At 42.6% G+C, this 18,115-nt stretch overlaps 1 protein-coding gene across 1 annotated transcript in view; it reads right to left on the reverse strand.

Moving 5' to 3' along the window:
• The window catches only part of iglon5 (IgLON family member 5), a 103,329-nt gene that overhangs the window by 9,429 nt on the left and 75,785 nt on the right, over positions 1-18,115 (reverse strand). The window contains exons 2-4 of the mRNA XM_063485755.1: positions 9,706-9,784; positions 3,755-3,987; positions 1,937-2,056 (exon numbers count right to left, since the gene is read on the reverse strand). Of these exons, the coding sequence (XP_063341825.1) occupies positions 1,937-2,056; positions 3,755-3,987; positions 9,706-9,784 (432 nt within the window). The remainder of the gene's footprint in view (positions 1-1,936; positions 2,057-3,754; positions 3,988-9,705; positions 9,785-18,115) is intronic.

Consider the following 18,115-nt stretch of genomic DNA (forward strand, 5'->3'; position numbering starts at 1 on the left):
GGTGCAAAAGATTGTATCTGTGCTTGTGGTGAAGATGAAGGAGGCGGTATTACTATCTGTATGTGAATAAGAAGTCTGGTAGCTGCAGACAGGACGCAAAGGGGTCAAAGACTTATATCCCCCTCATCCCCCTCACCTTTCGGGTGGTTCTCCTCCTCCTATTCTACCACGTCTTGGTGTACTGCATACGCATTTTCTGCTCAACTTTCAACTCCTCTTCTCCCCTCCCTGCAGTTTCTCTATGCAGTCTCTGAGTAATGGGGACAGATGGCCGGCAGCTTCTTGCTGTTTCTTTGGGCTCGACCCCCCCCTTTCTCTACCACCCCTGGTCCTCTGCAACTGATGGCTTGGTTGCAGAGACTCCTACGGAATAGCAATGTGGGCCCTATCTCTTTCTCTGCAAGCAGAGGGGTTATAGGGGGGGTGGGGAAGCAGTTTGAGTTGGTGGGGTGGTTAGAGAGGGAGGATTATTGCTGAGAGAGGAGAAATGCTGTAGACTTTCAAGAGAGGACAACTGCACAGAGTTTGTGATGTGAGGTTGTGTGCGTGTTTGCTGCAGGTGTGCATTCATGCATGCTTTCCTTTTCTCCTCTATCTTTTTGTGTGTCTTTGGGTGTGTGTGATCACTCCTGGGTTTGTCCCTCCCTGAGGTACTGTAGTGTACTGTGTAGGTTCATAAGCACTAACTGTACAGCGAAGGACATACTGTTCACAGCATGATAACCCAGTCACAAACAGAAAGAGAGAAGGAACAGGCCTCTGAGTAAGCCCAAAGCTGTCTGTAAGTGCAGCACTACAGTAGGTTGTGCATTTATCGTCAGTATAATTACATCGTGTTGAGTAGTTGTTCACACTGACCTATTTATTACTGCTGCTTGCTACTGCATTTGATCTGTGTTGCTACTGCTGTAGTCAGGCTACAAGTTAGCCAATTCTGTTGTGTGAAAAAAAAGTCTGCAAAAAAGTGCTGAAACCAACAATAAAAAATGAAAAACTGTAAAATAATGATCCTTATTGCTTCGTGGCTTCCTATTATATTCATCTGTCAGTTGCAAAAGATATTATGAAACTTTCTAGCACACATGCTGATATTATAAACAAAAAAGTTCAATTCTGATAATTCACCCATTGTCACAGAGCTCTTAAGCTTCCAGTTTATCCCACAAAACAGAAACAGCAAGAAAATAAATTAACATCCCAACCTTTTCTCTGAAAACAAACAGCTGAAACTCTGAGTCATAGCACAGTGGTATATTCAGTACATAGCAATTTTCTTTATGTGTCAAACAGATGAGACAGAAACTACAAATTACAATTTGGCAAAAAAGTAAAAGACCAAAAAAATGAACTCTTCAATCTCTAGAGACCATGTAAAGGTTATTTGCTTGACTTTGGACATCGGCGATGACGAAGACGGGAGCTAACATGGAATAATGCTGCGCTGATTAGATCAAATGGACTGACTGACTTCATCTATCAAGATGCGCTTCCTGACCACCCTGAACAAGCTCCAATTCCTCACACCAGAAGAGGTTTAAAATAGCTGATTTGGTGCCAAAAGTGGCTGTTGGCATCCCGATGCTGGTTGACAGGGTGGATGAAGACAGATGCTGATGATTACGGGCGGCGCGGTGGGGATAATTACGTATAATGTGTGGTTATTTGGGACAAAACATTGGGACATGGGGAAATGCGGGAGTATGAATTTAAGATGGGGACAAACTAAACAGCTGGGTTTAAGAATGATGACACAGAAGCCAGGGATAAAGACGTGAACATGAGCTGAATGCTGATAAGCTTATAGGCTGGGAGAAAAAAAAGGCTTTAACAGGCGAATGAGTGTCAGGGATGAATGTAAAGACAGGGAGATAAAGGTGAAGCTGTGAACATTAGATCTCTGTATGTTAAGGCAAGCAAGCACGAAGGGGTAGCTTACATTTCTGTTCTTTCCAGGTGACAGTGGGCTCAGGCCGGCCGACTGCCAGACAATAGAGGTTTACATTCTCTCCCTCGTTCACTGACACATTTTTTGAGATGTTGACGATTCTGGCTGGCACTGAAAAACAGGATCGCACCATTAAAATATGACCTCGAAATCAAAATGATATTGCATACATTATTGATAAGGTACAGCTTTACATCCTATTAAGGTGTTTAACATATGATGCAAATCTCTGCAACTTAGACAGACACACAATCCACTGATTAATGATCTATGCTTGAGTGTTTACTGAACTGTGCAACAATATTCTTCCTTCATTCCATTTGCAGCAATCCTAAATTCCTGCAAATGGATATTACCATTTCCCTCTCTTGACACTGACTCTAGTTTTGTCTTGAAAAAGAAAGGGCACTTGCAAAAGTGGCATTGGAGGAATTTTTACTTCTACTGTTTCAGTGAGTATGACCACCCCTGAAAACCATTTTGGCCCTAACTCAAAGTGTTGGGGATGCTGTGCATGTAGTTAGTTTGATAACGAGGTGGCCCTTGAATTTAAATAGCCCATTATCATTGTTTTTAATGAGCCTGGCCCTGAGATTGCTTTTTTGTGAGACATCTACCGAAGATACTTTTCTCTATCTTGCTGGAGCTGAATCCTTGCAGCAATAAAGTACAGATTGGAGTGGTGGTAAAGCTGCTCCTGCTTGATACACTGACTTGAGGGTGTAATTATTTTGTGTGTTATCAAGCAAGGGTGGGAAATGTGGGCGACTTGGAATTGAGCATTTAATTGGGTATATATGGTCATCTGTGCCAAGCTTTGGACCCTGCAGACAAGAGTGTTACTTGGCTGCAGTGTGATGAGAAATCTCCAGCAAAGCAGATGACATTGTCTCTGCCACCTGTGAGCTTTGAGCCAGACCTCATGTTTTTATCCCTGTAATTTTTACCTAATATATCCTATTAAAAGTTTTTGGTCTCAATCTGCTGGTGATGTATGGCTACATTTTGCACTCCGTAGCCCCAAAATATGCATAAAAACTGACACATGCAGGGGGAAAAGGTCTTAGATCCATCCTCCAGGCAGTCCTGCATCGATACATCATGTCACTAAGGATCAGTCACACACTCACTCACTTAGCTGCTGACTTGATGACTGAGCTCCAGTCGAGGTCCAGTACTGTCAGTTATTTAGTCAGGCACTTGGACAGCCTCCTGCGTACCTCATCTACTCAACATACAGGCTCATCCATCTGATCTGCCTAACTTTCTGTTTATAAAGACAAGTAATCTTAACAGCCCACATGAAAATAACAAATGGGCTCATCTGTCACTGCACTAGTCTTCCGTCACTGTAGCCACACACACATACACAGGCCAGCTGAGCTTTGAAGACACGAGTAATTTCACATTCATATAAATATAAATACCTTAAACACCAAGACATCATAAACATTAATGACTAAGTTGTCTATCATACATTTTAGGTATACATTCAATCATGATTTTACAGAAAACTAATGCTGACACACACTGCCATAGAAACCATCTTAATTGCTTCCATGGAAGTCAGACTTCAATCACACCCTCTTGACAGCACTATGTTTGGATGAATAGCAAAAAGCCTAATTAAACTTTTTAATCAGATCCAGGGCAGTTTACAGTACCATGGGTGTAATATATACTTTTTTGCGGCATCACTGGCAATCAAATCTGCACACTGGATATATTAGGGAAATTATCCAAGAGTACCGGATGCAATAAACAGCCACTTATAATAGATTCCTGTTCTGACTGAACCCAGCTGCTGACCTTGAACAATGAGGTAGACATGAACGATGCGCGGCTTGTTATTGGCCTGGAAGGTGCAGGTGTAGGGCCCCTCGTCGGTTACTTGCACCTTGTCAATATGAATGGAGAAGTCGCTGTTGTTGCTATTGACCAGCGTCACACGCCTATCCAGAGACCACTTATCAGTCCCCGTGAAAAGGATATTAGAGCGGTTCAGCCAGGCCTTGTGGGTCACCTCCTCGTCAATACGGCATCTGCGGGGAAAACAGGAAGTAATTAACAAGTGTAATATAAACAGTATATCTTCTTCTTCTCGCGGCTGCTCTCTTTAGGGGTCACCACAGCGAATCATCTCCATCTCACCCTACCCCTAGCATCCTCTTCCATCACACCAGCCGTCCACACGTCCTCCTTCAAAACATCCATGAACTTTCTCTGTGGTCGTGCTCTTTTTTCCTGCCTGGCAGCTCCATATTCAGGATTGTTTGTCCCATCCACTATCTCTCCCCTGCACATGTCCAAACCATCTCAGCCTTGCTTTTGCGATGCTTTGTTTCCAAACTGCTCAACCTAAGCTGTCCTTTTGATGTACCCATTTCTAACCCTGTCCATCCTGGTCACGCTTAACAAAAAATTTTAACATCTTCAGCTCTGCCACCTCCAGCTTGGCCTCCTGTCTTTTTGTAAGTGGCACCGTCTCCAAACCATACATCATAGCAGGTCTGACTACCAGCTTGTAAACCTCACCTTTCGCTTTTGCTGCTATCCTTCTGTCACAAATCACCAAGACATTTGTCTCCACCCACTCCACCTTGCCTGCACTCTCTTCTTCACCTCTCTTGTCCACCGTCACTTGCCTTGGATGGCTGATCCCAGATATTTAAACCTGCTGAAATATTTCATTGGTCTAGGTGAAAGCTGGTAAATTTACAAATAACACACACACACACACACGCACGCGCGCACACACACACACACACACACACACACACACACACACACACACACACACACACACACACACACACACACACACACACACATATATCTATCTATATCTATCTATCTATATAAAACACATGCTCATTTCAAGCTCCACATGTTTAATCCTGGACTATAACAGATCCTTACTTATCTGCTCTGGCTGCTGCCCTTCACTTCATCCTTGTAAACAGAGTTGTTTTAGCTCATGTTCCCTCCCTTTAGACCCATTTCTTCTGACTGGCTGCCCCTTGCAAACGGTTCAAATGGGAGATGGGTGGGACTTATGTGCTCAAAGAGTTATGCCCCTGATGACCATATTAGGCATATCCTCTCTTTTAGTACAGTGTTAAGCATCAACGAGCCACCAGAGCAGCCTGCACATTACAGCTGAATGTGTGCTTCAGTCTTTGAGTTTCAGTAAAAGAAACAGCAGTCTCCTAAAATAGTACCTCTTCTGGTGTTTTCATAATGATAGTGAGCGTTGATTGTTCAATTAGGTGGAAAGACTGTGACTGCCAAGGCTATAGCCTATGAGTCACCTCATTATCATACTCATCAATCCATTCAGTAACCCTAGGCCATGTAACTGTATTTGTTATGTCTCTCCATTCAATACCACAGGCTTCTTTTACTTGTACTTGTATTGGATTTGTCTGTAAAGTCTTTGACATTTAATGGTGTTATAAATAAAGCAGCTTAGCAAAACATTACTACAAAAAGCGGTTGTAAATTATTAGTTACAGTTTAGTTACATTGTTTTTATCTGGAAGAAAACTTTAAATACAGTCTAAAATACACACACTTTAAGTCTTGATGTAAGCCTGTTGGCATGTTTGAGTAAAAGTGGCTGAAAGTCTGAGGCATGGTGCAGAAGAGGTGTAAGGTGCCAAAGGTGAGACTTTAATTCCTGGCTTGGCCACTAGATGTCCTTACCCAGCTTCAACTGTTGTCTTTATGTTTAACTGACTTGATCTGGATAAATTTTAACTAAAGTAAATCTTAGATCACTTGATAGGCCAGCAATAGTAGCACCATAATAGAAAAAACCCCATAAAACAGGTAAACCTGAAAACTATTAACAAATGCCCTAGAAGGCATGTGCGAATGTTCGTGTTCCTAGCAGGTAGAGGAATAAAGGAAGAGAATACTCTTTAATAATTAAGATTAAATTATGCTTAGTTTTCTGTTTGTGCATTGTGTGCTTGAATTGAGAAAGAATACATCATAAAAATTCATTATCTGTGTACAAACGCTCTATTAATCTATTTTTAAAATTAATCACTTCTGCACTGATGATGTTGCTAGAGGACTGCAAGCCCAGAGGAAATGAGCACCATAATAGCATCAAATGCGCTTCATCTTAATGGCCCGCATCAAAGCTAACAAAACAGCATTGTCTCAAGCATAACACAAGTATTTGTGCCACTTGGGCACAAGTGATTTTACATTAAAATGTAGTTTATTTATAAAGCTCTTTAGTCTTTTGTATGACAGATATCTGCTGACCGGCACAGACTAAACTTGTACACACATTTCAGTAAGAAACATGCCTTCACAGCCCGGTCGAAGCTTTTAAACCGTTCTAAAATCACACTCTAATTAACAGTGGGACCATTCGGTTACTTTGAAACCTTGGTTCTCTGATTGAGATTCTATTTCTCCACTTCCTTACATATTCCATATGTACAGGGAATTACCTCGGCCCCCCCAGCCATGGCTCGTTGAAACTTCTTTAAGACACTCTGCTATTACTCTTTAAGATACCCTGTGAAGTGACAGTGCAACCCACACCCAATCACTGAGGTGTTGCAAACAAACTATTTACAAATATACATATTTACATGCCGACCCAGTCAAGACCCCTCCAGACGCAAAGCCTGAGCTGGTGTGGGGAAGGCATCAGTCTGCATCAGCGAGTCCTGCAAGATGCAAGGATCGCAATGGAGCAAGCCGCTCTACCGGATGATCGTCTAGACAAAGGTTGCCACACAGGGATATCCAGTCACACTCCTCGAAACAGGGGCTGGCTGTCACATTCAGGCAGTAAAACCTAGTAAAGGTCAATCCAGATGACCACATTGCCACTGCACAAATCGCTGAGAGCCTGGCACTTCTCCTCAAGGTCCACAATGTGGCCACCCCTGAAGAGGCATACGCCTGCCGAATAGCCTCCATGATGCAGCGGGACAACCAGGAATTAGACAGGGGTCTGCACAGGATCCCGGAGTGGAAGGTAACAAAGCGCTGGTCTGTCCTCCTAATCAGCCAGGTATGCCTGAAGCACACAGCCAAAGCACGGACAGAGCACACGGCAGCCTGGCACTAAGCTGCCTTCATAGCTCAACTGACTGGGACAGGTGGAATTTGGACAGGGCCTTCGGCAGGAATGCTGGGTTGGGCTAGCAAGAAGACCATTTTCAGGGACAGCCATTTTAGGTCAGTGTTGTCCAGGGGTTCGAAAGGAGGGCGCTGAACACAGCTGTTTTATACGTAAGCTGTGTTTTATACGTAAGACACTCTGGCTAGCCTAGCTAAAGTGTCTTAAAGAAGTGTCCACGCACCATGACAAAGGGCGGAGTCATTCATCGTACATGTGGAATATGTAACGGAGTGGAGAGATAGTCTCGATGTGATAGAGAACACGGTTTATAGCCAGAAATAAGATGATTCTCGTAAAGCCACACTACTGCACAGCTCTGCTCTCAGTCACACTGAGAGCAGAGTTTGAATGTTATCTATTAGAATAAGCCAAAAGTGAGCCACCCCTTATTTGTTTATACTTTTCTAAGACATTGGGAAACGTGAAAATATAAATGGAAATACAGTATACTGTATAAGGAACTTCTAATGAGCTTTAAAGTCAATATTTGGTATGACCACCTTTATTCTTTAACACATCCTGAAGTCTCTCAGGCAAGCTTTCAAGTAATTTCTTTAACTAGTCTTCAGGAATAGTTCACCAGGCTTCTTGAAGGACTTTCCAAAACTCTTCTTTGGCTGTTGGCTGTCTTTTGTTCCGCACTGTGTCAAGATGATCCCATACTGCTTGAAATGAAATATAATGTTAAGGTCTGGGCTCTTGGGAGTCCAATCCATGAATGATAGTGTTCCATTGTGTGTTTTTTTTATCCAGGTATTCACTCCACTGGCTGTGTGTTCGTGATTATTATCATCCTCAAAAATGGAGGTGCTCCCAATTAAACGCCTTCCAATGGTATTGCATGGTTAATCAAAATCTGATGGCATTTTCCTGAGTTTATATTTCCATCAATTTTGACATGATACCCAACACCACTGACTGAAATGTAGCCCCAAACTATGACTGAACATCCACTGTGTTTTACAGATGGCTTTCAACATTCATCGCGTGTGTCCCTCTCCTGACGTCCTCTGTACATATTAACAGTAACTTGAACCAAAAAATTTCCAATTTGGATTTATCACTGCGTCAAACCTGTTGCCACTTATTTTCAGTCCAGTTCTTGAGTAATTTGGCACACCTCAGATGTTTCTCTCTCAGCCTTTTCCCCTTGTTTCCATTCCTTAAGAATGGCTTTTTGGCAGCCACCTTTCCACCGAGACCATTTTTGATGAGGCTTCAGTGAACAGAAGATGGATCAACCAGTTGCCAAATGCATCTCTCAGGTCCTGTGTCAGGTCTTTGCTGAATTTGTTCTAATTTCTTAAGGACATGACTTTCAGATACTGGTTATCTGCTGCACATAGTATTTTAGGCCTGCCGCTTTTGTCCTCTACTCGTCCAGTTTCCTTAATTTTTTAAAGACACACTGCACACTAGGCTGAGATATGTCATATTGTTTGGCTAATAGCTCTGTGAGAATCACTTTGTTGGTGCAAAAAAACTATTTTACGCCTGTCAAACTCTGCTTTCTGTGGCATTTTTCATAGTTTCAACTAAGAAATGAGAACAAATTATGTGTTGTTGCAACAGGCTGCTAGTAACAAAGTGCCCCAAAATTGGTTCTCTGTTGTTCTGTAAAGACACAATACTGGTTTATCCTTTGAGGTAGGTTCTTCTTCTACAGATAACTGATTCATAGGTCATTAACTGACTTAACAAATAAATATATGATAAATATATAAATACATTAAAAACAAACAAACAATAAAACCTTTCTTTGAAAATGTTCAAGTACAAGGACTGCAAAAAAGTAGCCAGTGTCTAAAGAAAAACTTTAAAAGACCTTGTATGAAGGAAATGAAGGGGGGTGGGGGGGGGGGGTGTCAAAACAATCCTATACACATTACTTCATTTATTAATAGAACCATTAAAGTTAAATTTCCTGAAAAGAATGGAGTTTCCAGCGTTTTTAATTTAAATTTTTTAGAGAGACATTTTCATGTTAATGAAAATTGACAGAATGTACTTGGCTTCAGAATAATAGCTTTGATCTTTGTGGAAGGCCAGTCTTCTTTTAAAGGAAAAGGGAACTTGAGAATTTGCTCAGAGCTGTTGGAGATATGTAGGTTTAAAGGTGATGGAAGTAATGTTGACTTGAATTTTTTTGGGGGGTACTATTTTTCTAGCACTGCTGAGTGTACTGCCAAGCCAGGTCACATCTATGCAAGGAGAAAAAAAAGCAAGTTGGCTGGTTTTTTTTTTGTTTTTTTTTTCTTGCTTGGTTGGGAGCAGGGAAAAGCTGTGATTTTTGATTTATCACTCACAGCTAGGTAGTTGTGGTTGGATGCAGAGACGGTCCACCAACCGAGCAGGACTGGACTTCATTACTGTTACATCTAAGTTAAAAGAAAATATGACTGCAGAAGGACTGGATGACTCCAGTGACATTTGACAGATATTAGTCAGTTAGCTACAATAAACAGAGATGGAAGATATGGCACAGGATAGGATGCCTAATTGAAGTTATGTGACAGAGGATTGGCAATTATACCAGTGTGACAGGTGGTGGGAAGGCAAACATGTTTTTCATGTAATCAGTCGGTGCAGGTGTAGGATCAAGAGTTACCTCAAAGTAACGCTTTCGCCTTCCAGCACTGTAATGTTGTCCGGCAGGTGCCCGAATTCTGCTCCGTGCACGCTGGACCCTGCCAAGAAAAATGAGAGAAGAGTGCAATCAGCATCCAATAAAAACACCAGACACTCCGCTAGTGTTCATCTATCTCAGGTAAGATACTTAAAGATCGACCACCTCACAAAATCATTCAGGCCAGAGATGTGTCCTGCATCCTGCTTGCTCTGAAGGGAAAGTAATAAATATACTAAACAAAAGAGTCACAATGTCTGCACTGACCCCCATACTTGAATAATGATTTGGTTTTACCCCGCATTCTGGTGGGCTGCTCGTTCATTGAACAGCACTGATAATGAGCAAAGGGAAGAGGATTCACGCGGAGCTGCCGGAGCGTGAAATGAAGGGACAGCAACGGTAACAGAAGGGATGCTCATCCTGCCTACCAATACACACACACACACACCCACACAGAAAACAGGCACATGCTTGCAATAGCACAAAAATATATTACAAACTGACACAAGAACAGACACAAATCCTGAGAGCACCTGAGTGCTTACCTGAGTGTCCGACACACTCAGGTACGAAGAAAAAAAAGTAAACAGTTTGAAGTCATTTCGCAAACTTTTTTGGACCGCACTCAAAGACCTTATATGCTGGCAGTGATATTGCCTACTGAGGCAAGCCGCTCCCCAGTAAGACGCCTGGCTCTGTCCATCTAAACTCTGCCAAAACACAGCATGACACTAGATATCGCGGCTTGTGTCCTCCCTCCATCTCTGACAATCTTTTCTTCCCACTGCCTGAAAGATGACCTCAATATAGGCTTTTGCTGCTGTCTAGCCTAGAGGTTTAATAAATGGTGACTTTATGAAATGAACCTGCTGCACTGAGTTGCTAAGAAGAACCTCACGGTTTGTTAAGCAGCCACACAAATTCCAAGACATGTTAAGCATGCCGTATAAGAATTTTCGAACAGATGAGACCCAAAATGAATGGCAGTGCACCACTAAATAAATGGGAAATAGGAGTTTTAAATTAAAGGAGGGTCTTTGTGAAATCATGTTTTGATTACAAAGAATAATGACAAAGGCTTCTGAATTATAATGCACATTTTGGACCGCTAATCAAAAGGTTTTCAAACTGCATAGCAGACAGTTGTGCTAACTGCACTACAGACTAATTTATCATCTCTTAAATAAAGACTAATTGTGCCTGTTCTTTTTGGACTTTTTGTAAATGTAAGTGTGGAATGACTTGTGTGCCTGCACAATGGCAAATATAGGCTATAATCACGCATAAGTGTTCATTAAGTCATGCGTTGGTTACATGCATGTGAACCAGTGCATATGCGGCTCATTTTGCGTATAAGCAACCAGAGCGTCTGGGTTTAGGTTGCTCCTCGATGTGAATGTGTATATTTGTTTGCTGACACACCGACAGGGAACAAGAAAGGAGGATAAACTAATGACGTCTCAGAATAAAACTGGCCCTGAAAATCTCCCACTAAAAGCTGTAATCGCATTAATGGGTGCTGCTGCTACGCTATCTAGGCTGGCCAAGGATCCCAGAACTGGCTTCATCTCTCCCTTCCTCTCAGAACAGCTTAAAGGAGGGGCGCATTAGCCATCATGTCCAGTGTTTAAAAGCTGTCTGTGGTTTTTACTCTGGAGTAATATTGCATACCGCTGCAGTGCTTATGCTTTCCATCTAAGACTTAGATGGTCCTCAGCTCAAGCCCTCAGCTGTTCCCTTTCAAGTGCTCTATACTCTCTACCCACTAGACTATATTTAGGTTAATTCAATTCTGTTGTGTGACATGATGTCATGAATACGCTACCCCACAGACACAATTACAGACGCACATGCAGAGAAAAGGCGCACTCTATCAAATAATGTAAACACAGAGACACGCATGCAGCACACACATGCACTCACATTGATTGAATAAAAGATGTGTGCATACGCTGAATGCTCCACACAACATTGCGAAGGTTACAAACCAGCAGGGAGCTATTCCCATTTCCCTACTCAATTCCCATTTTCACAGCTCGATTGGCACCTTGCATTCTAAAACCTGTATCACCCTGCCTGCGCTCCTAAGCGCCGCAAAACATGATAACCAGGTCAACACATTCACCACACGCTTCCTCTCCCACAGTGAATCACAGGACAAATCACAGACGAGCAAGTCTGGGAGTACACCCACACGCTCTTCTATGAACCAAACCCATCGAGATAAAGGAGGCCACCGTGACAGCAAAAATAGAAAAGATTCCCTTCGCATTCCCTGAGGAAAATACAAATGTGACTTCATGTAGGCACACGGGAGTCAAAAAAATGACACAGAGGAACACACTTACACAAACATTTAGCATAATATCTACCTGACTCAAGCACACGCTCACCACTGTATAACCCTTTTTGACCCCTGTCACTTCGAATGCATCAATGCAACGGGACCAGCATTTGTATTTGAGAAAACACTTCTGTCCTGAGACAAAGGTGCCCTCGGAGCAGTGCGGGGACCATACACTTTCCTGAAAAGCATTCTGTAAAAAGCAGTCATAATATTATGAGCCTGACAGGTGGACGACTCCGTGTTGATAAAAATACAGACGGCAAAGCATACAAACCAAGTCCACAGGGATGGGCTATATGCCCAAAATTACATGGTGCTTTGTAAGGAAAGGTGAAGAAAAGAGGTTGAAACAATGATGTCAACATGCATTTATATATTATCTATCTATCTATCTATCTATCTATCTATCTATCTATCTATCTATCTATCTATCTATCTATCTATCTATCTATCTATACATGTATATGTGTGTGTGTGTGTGTGTGTGTGTGTGTAATACGGCTGCCACGACTAGTCGACTAGTCATGACTACATCATCGTTGATGACTAATTTAATAGCTGACACGTCGTTTGAAGCTTTGTAAGATCCTGAAGGACGCAGGAATAAGCAGTAGGATTTAAGAGTGTAATAATGGACTGAAACAGAAGATGGCAGCAATGCATCTACAAGGATGCCCGCTGCCGTTAAACGCCAAAGAAGAAGAAGGAGCAGTCTTCGGTATCGTAGCTGTGTCCAAATTCAGGGGCTGCATCCTTCGCATTTACAGGCTGATTACGTGACAGCGATGCGACGAAGGCTGTCCAAATTCGAAGACTCCGACAAATGCGTCCTCCTTTTCCCCAGATTTGAAAGATGGGTCGGGTGTATCCTTCGTGGCCCAACCTATCCCAGGATTCATAGCACAGCCCAGCCAATTCCAATTTCCAACAATGGCGACAGCTACTTAGTTTTAATATTACTCTTATTACTCTTTCTGGGTCACAAAATAAACTTTTAGGATATTTTCAGGCGAGAATGTAGCTGTGTAAACTTCAAATATCTGCTCAGTTTATCAGGACATCACATATTTGCAAAAGTGCTCCGACGTTTTTGGAGACGAGCTGACCGGAAGGTCAAGGCTCACTAGAGCCGGTGAGAACACCGGACTGCCGGCAAATCGTTTTCAGAACCCCCGCGGTCTTTCGCTACTCAGGTCATGATATATAAGTCACTTAGAAAACTTAAAAATGTTATTGTTTGGCTTTTTTCAGTGTTTTATTTGTTCCTGAGTAAATCAGTTTGGCTGAGATTAAAGTTATAGTTTTCACATGTGCGCATGGATGCATGATCTGATTAGTCGACTAATCGCAAAAATAATCAGTGACACTGTCGACTATCAAAATAATTGTTTCTGGCAGCCCTAATTTGTAAATAGAAATATATGTGCTTTGGGTTCACTGTACTCCTTTTTTGAAATGACCATCCAAGTCATCCAGTCATGAACACAAACATGCATTACCTGATCTGAATTTGTGTTCTACACGCAGCAGTACAGGTGTCTAAACTACCTGATAAAACAATGTTTTCTGATGGAAATTAGTCAGTACCTGCTTCTACTGACGAAGGAACAAAAAGAGTGGCTCCACAGTGTGAACTGGGAGTGTTGAGTGTAAAACAAAACGTAAACATCATCTTACTGAATGACAGCATGTCGCTGGTCAAACACAACAGACGCGGCCAAACAAAACAATAATGAGGCCTGTGTGGAACCACTATTGTGCTGTTTCATGGCCAAAACAGAATCTTCAGATGTCACTTTCGATTTCTCTGTTGCATTCAGCTTTATTGATCCCTAACTCAAATCCTCCATTTTCTCTTCTCCCTCCTGGGGCTCTCAGCATATAGGATGATAAACTGCACCCACCTGGATGATTCAGAAATCTTGACACCCAGCTAAGGAGTGTGCTTGCCAACGGGGAATCTTGAACGATCAGCTACCTAGCTTACCTAACACACACACACACACACACACACACACACACACACACACACACACACACACACACACACACACACACACACACACACATACACACACACACACACACACACACAAATATTTTATCTTCACTTTGTTTTACTACACTGAAACAAGGATGGGGAAAAACGTTGATGAGAATGAATAATAAAGAACAGAGCCAGCCCTGGTGTTGGTGTGGCCACCGGCATATTGAATTTCCCTGCTCGCTGCTGTCAACGCCAGATACAGTCTTGTCATGCCTACTGGTATCTCTCGTCCTTGCTACGACCTGCTTAGCACACAAATGGAACCTCCTTCCTCCAGAATCATACATGCACATGCATAGACACAAATGCATCCTTGAATCCTGTCCAGATGACCCCCTTAAGCCTTTGTCTGCACATAGCATTGAGCCTCAAGTCTGGATTTGACATTTTAAGAGAATAAAATTGTACGGGGATGCCTGGGGGATTACACAATACTACTGCATTGCTACTCAATTCTGTTTTTATACACCCTGCAGAAGCAGAAACCTCTTTTGCTCATCTGTGGATAACACTTTATCTGTTGCTGCCCATATGTAGACATGGTCATAATTCCCTCCACTTGTGGTCCAGTGTTTTTGTCTCTGTGCTCCCCTATATTGTGTCTTTTTGTCTGTAAAAGCATTGCAAGGCTGCTTGCTCAGTACCCACGAGACATCTATTATGTGATTTGTATTCTCTTGACTTTTACATGCGCCTGTTTGTAATTGCACTTGCTACTGGCAGACACTTATGAGTATAGCCCTATTGAGCTGTACAACTTTAGCCTGCAAAGTCCTTGAAAGGCTGTCTTTGTACTGTTCATCTATTTCGCATTGCCCTTGACGATCAAATAAACACAGAGAGGAGGGAAAGCTACTTCTGAAAGCATGATTGGCGTCAAGACGGATAACAGCAGAGGCTATAATGAAACCCATAACAATAATCCATTTTAAAGGGGGCTGCTGTGGTTTTGAAATTGAAAAGAGAAGGAGAGAGGTATAGCACAAGGTGGAAGGGGAAAGCTGAAGATTGATAACCGGGGCGAGGTGAAAGAAAGTTACTGAGAAAGAGAAAAAGCTGTAGTGGAATACAGAATTACAGCATGTACTGACAGTAACTACATCAAGAGAAGCAGATATAGCAGTTTTGTAGCAGTAGTTTTGCGTGATAATACCAGTATTGGCCTTAGTAGTAACCATAAAAGCGGGAGCAATAGGGAAATATTAATATCAAAGGGGAGAAAAGTGCAAGGACACAGTCAGAAATGCTGGGGCAGAGAGCAAAGCAAAGGAAAAACACACCCGCATAATTAACACCGGCATGCTGCAGCCAATTAAATATTTACAGAGGCACTTCCCTTCGACACCTTGATGATGAAGAGAGGCAGCCCAAGGATTATCAGATGCAGGGAACTGCAGGCAAGAGACAAGGGGTTGGGGATGGGGGGATTAAACATTAACCAGCACCGATATCCCTTTCTCTACCTCGTCTGATCCCATTAACTCTGGACGGCCCGAATTCAACCTCATGTCCACCTCTTTGGAGCTCCCCAACCACTAACCCCTTTCCTACCTACTTCCTCCTTGTCCTCTTCTCCTTCACTTCACTGCTCATTCAAACCGTCTACACCCTATCAATGAAATCCCCGACTCCCCTCCTGGCTGTTTCCACCCTCAGCACCACCTGTCAGGGACAGAGCAACAGGAGAGCAGAGAGAGAGTGATGGGCAAGCAGTGAGAAACCACCTGGATCCCTCACTCAAACAGCACAACAAGATGGATATGCAGGTCGCTTGCTTTTCACAATTGCTGGTGAAGCAAAATGGATGTCGGCGGGATTCCACTTGACAGGAAATCTAAGAAATGTCAGGGAAGTCACGGTGAATGAATTGTTTTGAATCTGTCTGGTAATGTCATTTTTTCCCCTTTCAGACCAAATATGTTTTTTCCTGCTGAAGCAACGCAGTGGAATGACTAAAATGAGTGTTTACGTGACTGAAGCTTATTTTGGCATTAAGTGCACTAGTAAGCTCATTCTCAGGCATTGAGAGGACAGGATGGACTTTTAGCTGCTCGTCACTCAAGGTCGTGTATTTTTCTGCTGTTGCAGGGACCAGATATATTCCAACACATATGCAATTGCTAACAGTGCTTGAACTCACAAGGATGAAAACCATCAACATGTACAGAAAAGCAGGTCATCACCCCCGGGTGTCTAGCTTGGCCTCACCAAAGATGTGACATCTGCCCCTTTTTATTGTACACATGCTGCATCCACAATTCCGCCTCTGATCGCTCATTGAGACCCAGCGTCTCCCTTCCCTCAGCTCCCTCCCACCTACTAATCCCTCTTCACACATCAATCAATAGAGCACTGCAGAGTGCACAGAGCCATACAGTACTCAATGCACCAGTTGTACAACTTCAATGGGCAGCCACAGATCTTTACCATTGAATCAAGCGTGGCTGGGGAGAAAAGCCGAGCGTGCTAAAACCAGGGACGAGCCCCACACCGCTTTCTTTTACCCCCTATTTTCCTTGGACTGGCGCCTAAACCCCTTAGCACTCTTGAGATCAATATAGCAGTTAAACTGTTACTTCCTATTTCAGCGAGCGCACACAGGCGCACGCCGGCCTGCCTTCCTGCCTGCCGTACACAAGGCCCTGTAGAGCCCCCTAAATACACCCAGTGCACTGGTAATTTGACAGATTTGTGGTTAAGTGCTGTCACAGCTTTAAAAGAGAAGCTTAAAATACTGATTCACTGCAACTAGCTCTCCATCCAACTTCCTCTGACAATAACATACTTTATTGGCAACAAAAGGAATATCATACCTACAGCAAGACAACCTAACAGCAGCATGATGCCTTCTATGGCGCCAAGTAAATCAAAGCTGCAGATCTGCACCTTGGTGTTACATTCAGTTTATTTTGTGTGTATGTTTTCTATTTTACAGTGGGTCTTCTAAGAGAGATACTCTGTAGATACACTTGATATCATTAACTTAAGCGTTTCAAAGGTTTCTCCAGAATATTTCACTTTTCAAGTTGTTGCTGCATCTCTCTCTCTTCAATCTGGGGATTTGTGCGCTTCAACATTGATCATTGAAATGAAACCAAAGACCAACCCACTCGTACACTCATGTCTCCAACCTGGCTGAGCGTACCAAAGTAACAAAAATCGAGAGCCAAAGCCAAAACGACATCAAAGCACAGCGCGTGATGTTTCTTTTGGCGCTTGCTGCAGTTTACATAAGCAACAGTGGCCATTATTAGGCGTGAATGTCTGTCTCTCTGTGTTTACGCTATGATTAACTGGTGACCATATGACAGCTTGGATAACCTCCAGACCCTAATATGGATAAGAAAATGGACTGCTGGATATTACAAATCCCTGACACTTCACAAAGTGAACTCTGATCCTCTTAGTACCGATCGTTATAAATTTTCTTTTGACATTTCTTAGCTTAATGATGGTTTCCATTGAGCTCTACTACATCTGAATCTACTACAAACACAGTGTCCAAAGTGTAGTTCTTGTGAGGCTCTTGTAAGCCATCACAGTCCAAGTAAAGTAGAATTCGGTGTTTCCATCACGCCACAGGGTGTGGGAATCATCATCCTACTAAACAAAAAGGGGAGGGAAAGCTTTTTGCATGTGGGTCATGCTTGCCTTTTAACATGTGGTTAACAAAGTGACCAAACAGTTGTGCAAATAAAAATAATACCCAATTTCGGGCTGTGTTTAGGGAATTACTGAGGCACTGAATAAAGTTGTACCAACAGTCTCTCAAAGCTCCATTAAGACTGGTAAGAGCTGTCTTATCAAAAAAGACGAGACAATGTAAGTTTCAACTGTTTCCTGAATGCTCTCCCTTTCAGCATGCCTGTATTACCTCACCAAAACACCACGTTTTTGGTGCACTTATTCACCTGCTTGTAAATGTAAATATCTAAGCAGCCTGACTTGCATTGCTGCAACTCATTGTATTTAGACATTTAGATGAGGTCAAGACA

This window comes from Pelmatolapia mariae, linkage group LG10_11, assembly GCF_036321145.2.
Source record: "Pelmatolapia mariae isolate MD_Pm_ZW linkage group LG10_11, Pm_UMD_F_2, whole genome shotgun sequence".
NCBI lineage: Eukaryota > Metazoa > Chordata > Actinopteri > Cichliformes > Cichlidae > Pelmatolapia > Pelmatolapia mariae.